Below are 3718 nucleotides of genomic sequence, written 5' to 3' on the forward strand. Positions count from 1 at the left end.
ATATATATAATACAACAAGCTTCTTTCAGTTTCCTTCCACTGAATCTATTCACAATCTGTTCTGTATTTAACAAATAAGATAGGAGAGTATTGTAGTTCGCTTGAAGCATTGTGTATTGTTTGTAAAGAATGAAAAGTTTTGAATGATACAACAATGCACTATAAAACAAAAAATGGACTGTATACCTGTTGTAATTTAGTTATCCATAGTTCTATAATCAGATTATAGCAGCGACTCCATCTAAGAATATCTGAAGAAGGAATTGTATTCCGAAATATCATAGGACTATAGATAACTAAATTACAACAGGTATATAGTCCATTTTTTGTTTTATAGTGCATTGTTGTACCATTCAAAACTTTTTATTCTTTACTAACAAATAAGATTTTTTTTTTTTTTGCAGGTGGTTTGGATAAACTTAGAGAGAAGATAAAACAGCAACAGTTGGTATGTAAAGGTATGTTCACCGGATACTGTTGTCTATGGTTCTTAAAAAATTCTACAAAATTTTATACCTCGAATGTCAGGTATGTTTTAATGGCAACCAAACACCTATAACGTAGTAAAAAAAAAAAAAATTGTATTCTTAATGCTTGACTGCACCAAGTTCCACTGTCTGTTTTGATGTGGTTTCTATGGTTGGCTGCTCTTCCTAATATCAACCACTTTATAAAAGTGAAATGGGTGTTTTTATGTGGCACCAGCAATGGCAAGATCTGATTTAATATGGATTTTATGGATGGGTGCCCTTCCTAATGCCAACTGCTTTACAGAGCAGACTGCTTTCTCTCTCCATCATCACTTAACATCCGTTTTCCATGCTGGCATGGGTTGGACGGTTTGACAGGGCCAGGCCAGCCGAAGAGCTGCTAGGGCTCCATGTCTGTTTTGGCATGGTTTCTATGGCTGGCTGCCCTTCCTAACACCAACCCCTTTACAGAGTGTACTGAGTGCTTTTACGTAGCAGCAGCACCCACGAGCCCACAAGATTAAGAACGTTCAGCTGGAGAGGGATGCAGGGGACATGCCTGTATGCAAGGACAACCCTGATTTTGCTTAGCTTGACATGTCTTCTTAAGCACAGCAAACTCCCAGGAGTCTGTCATTCCCCTCTCTGAGACCCAACATCTGAAGATCCTTTCTTGCCACTACGTCCCACATCTTCCTGGGTCTGTTCCTTCCACAATTAGAGATCAGCACCTTAATTTTTGGGGCTTAAAATTTGGAAAAATTGTTTTGTAAGGGATTATAATACTATCCATGCATAAGAAACGTCCATATTTTTTAACCTAATTTTTAACAAAAAAGGGTTCCTTATACCTGTTAAAATACGGTATATATGTATATATATATGTGTGTGTGTGTGTGTGTGAATATGTGTGTGTGTGTGTGTATACGCTCGTCTTGATATCATGTGGTGGTTGTAAACGAGCATCACCGTCATACAAGCGGTGTTGTTTGTTTCCAGTCTTCCACGCGAAGCATGTTTGGCCATGGGGAAAATATTACCATTGCTTAGAAACAGGTGAGAGAGTTAGTGACCGGAAGGGCATCCAGTTGTTGAAAAACTTGCCTCAATAAATTCCATGTTTAACCAACGCAAGCGTAGAAAAACAAATGTTAAATGATGACGATGATGATGACATTTTACCTTCTATTGTAGAACACAGCTCCTCAAAAATAACTGAATCATCAGCCCATGTTGAGAAGACTTCTTTGGCAAGTACTACAAACGAAGGCGATGTGGACATGGTGCCTGAAACAGACTGTCCATCATCCGCCGTTGATTCTTCTGATTCAGTGTGCAGAGCTTCTCAGTCTTGTGATTATAACAACAATGGACTCGTCTCGACCTATACTTCCAAGAAGACCATCCAGAATAATAAGAATAACCATGCTGTGAAGACACGCAAGATAGCTGCCAGTGTTTCTACACCATCATACAAAGGTTTTTATCTCACGATAAATTGTTGCTGTTGTTGTCGTTCTTCTTCTTGTTGCTTTTGCGTTGTCATGTGAAGGTACACGGGTTAATGGTTAAGGTATTTCGTTTGCGATCATAAGGTCTTGAGTCTGAATCCCAGTGGCACATTGTGTTCTTAAGCAAGGCAATTTATTTCATGTTGCTCAAGTCCACTGAATGGCCTTCTGAACATTAACCACTTTACAGAGGTACTGGGTGCTTTTTACGTGGCACCATCACCAGTGCATTTTAAACGGCACCATCAGCAGTGCTTTTTATGTGGCACCAGCACCGACAGGGCCACCAAGTACCTTACAAGACAAAAACCTCCTCAGCTAGGAGGGAGGAATAGTATCGAGGGTGTGTGGCTTTGTTCCAGTTGGAAGATTAAAGGTTTAGAGGGACTTCATCATGTATAAATCCTTATACTACATTACATAGTCTTGTATATTATGTTGATGATAATTAGTATATTGTAATGTCTTTCTCTCTGTCTGTTTGTGTATAATTATACATGTGCGATTGTGCGTATGCCTCCATTACCAAAAAGTACTACCACTAAAACAGGCTGAGTCTCCAGTCAACCATACAAAATCATCAGAAGCCAAACAACCATGTCCACTTGTCTCCTTTCACTTTAACCTCATCATCATAATTTATTCATCGTTATATTTTTCTCCTCTTCCTCCTCCTTCTTCAGGGTTTTCAAGACTTAAAGAAAAGAACACAGAAAATGTTAGTGGGGCCAGGGGAAAAGTGAAACGAACTGATGCAAAGTCTGCGACTACTACTACTGGAAAAGGTAAGTTTATTGTTAATACAATATCTATTTAGCCCTGGGTCAGTCCTGATCCAGGATTGACAATCCAGTCTTTTATTCAATCATAGTATATATATATATATATCATCATCATCATCATCATCGTTTAACGTCCGCTTTCCATATATATATATATATATTTCATGATCACCATCATTTAACGATGGTGGTGATATATATACTGTGATTGTATAAGCTTATAAAAAAAAAGGTTAGAGCATTGAGCTTATGATTGTGAGGTTGTGAGTTCAATTCCTGGACCAGGTTGTGTGTTGTGTTCTTGAGCAAGACACTTTATTTCACATTGCTCCGGTTCACTCAGCTGTAGAAATGAGTTGTGATGTCACTGGTACTGAGCTGTATTGGCCCCTTTGTCTTTCCCTTGGATAACATCGGTGGCATGGAGAGGGGCAGTTGGTATACATTGGCAACTGCTGGTTTTCCATAAACAACGTTATGTTTTGAGTTCAAATTCCGCCGCGGTCGACTTTGCCTTTCATCTTTTCTGGGGTGAATAAATTAAGTACCAGTTGCGTACTGGATCAACCTAATCGACTGGCTCCCTCCCCCAAAATTTCAGGCCTTGTGCTTAGAGTAGAAAAGAATATTCTGTTAAAAGTAATGCTTATTCATTCATATTGCTATGAATTAATCATACAATATTTCGTAGCTTTGAGATTTTAATGACGTAACTGTTAATCTTTAGAATGATGTTGTAGTGTTGGTGTGAGAGGCCAGATCTAGCCAGTTTAGACCAAAATAAAACAGAATATTTTGGCTGGATGTCGCTCATTTAAATATTAAAGGGTTAATGATGAAACTTTTAATTTATTTATTCTGTACAGCTGTTACAAGGACTAAAATGAAGAAGGCAGCCAAAACTCAGGAAATACGAGAAAATTCCAAACCAAAGGCTGCCAGAGCAGTCTGTCGG

At 38.5% G+C, this 3718-nt stretch overlaps 1 protein-coding gene across 1 annotated transcript in view; it reads left to right on the forward strand.

Moving 5' to 3' along the window:
* Nucleotides 1-3718, forward strand: part of LOC106873855 (centrosome-associated protein 350-like) — a 39060-nt gene that overhangs the window by 14886 nt on the left and 20456 nt on the right. The window contains exons 5-8 of the mRNA XM_014921367.2: nt 405-458; nt 1665-1949; nt 2665-2766; nt 3630-3713. Of these exons, the coding sequence (XP_014776853.2) occupies nt 405-458; nt 1665-1949; nt 2665-2766; nt 3630-3713 (525 nt within the window). The remainder of the gene's footprint in view (nt 1-404; nt 459-1664; nt 1950-2664; nt 2767-3629; nt 3714-3718) is intronic.

This window comes from Octopus bimaculoides, chromosome 23 (genome assembly GCF_001194135.2).
Source record: "Octopus bimaculoides isolate UCB-OBI-ISO-001 chromosome 23, ASM119413v2, whole genome shotgun sequence".
NCBI lineage: Eukaryota > Metazoa > Mollusca > Cephalopoda > Octopoda > Octopodidae > Octopus > Octopus bimaculoides.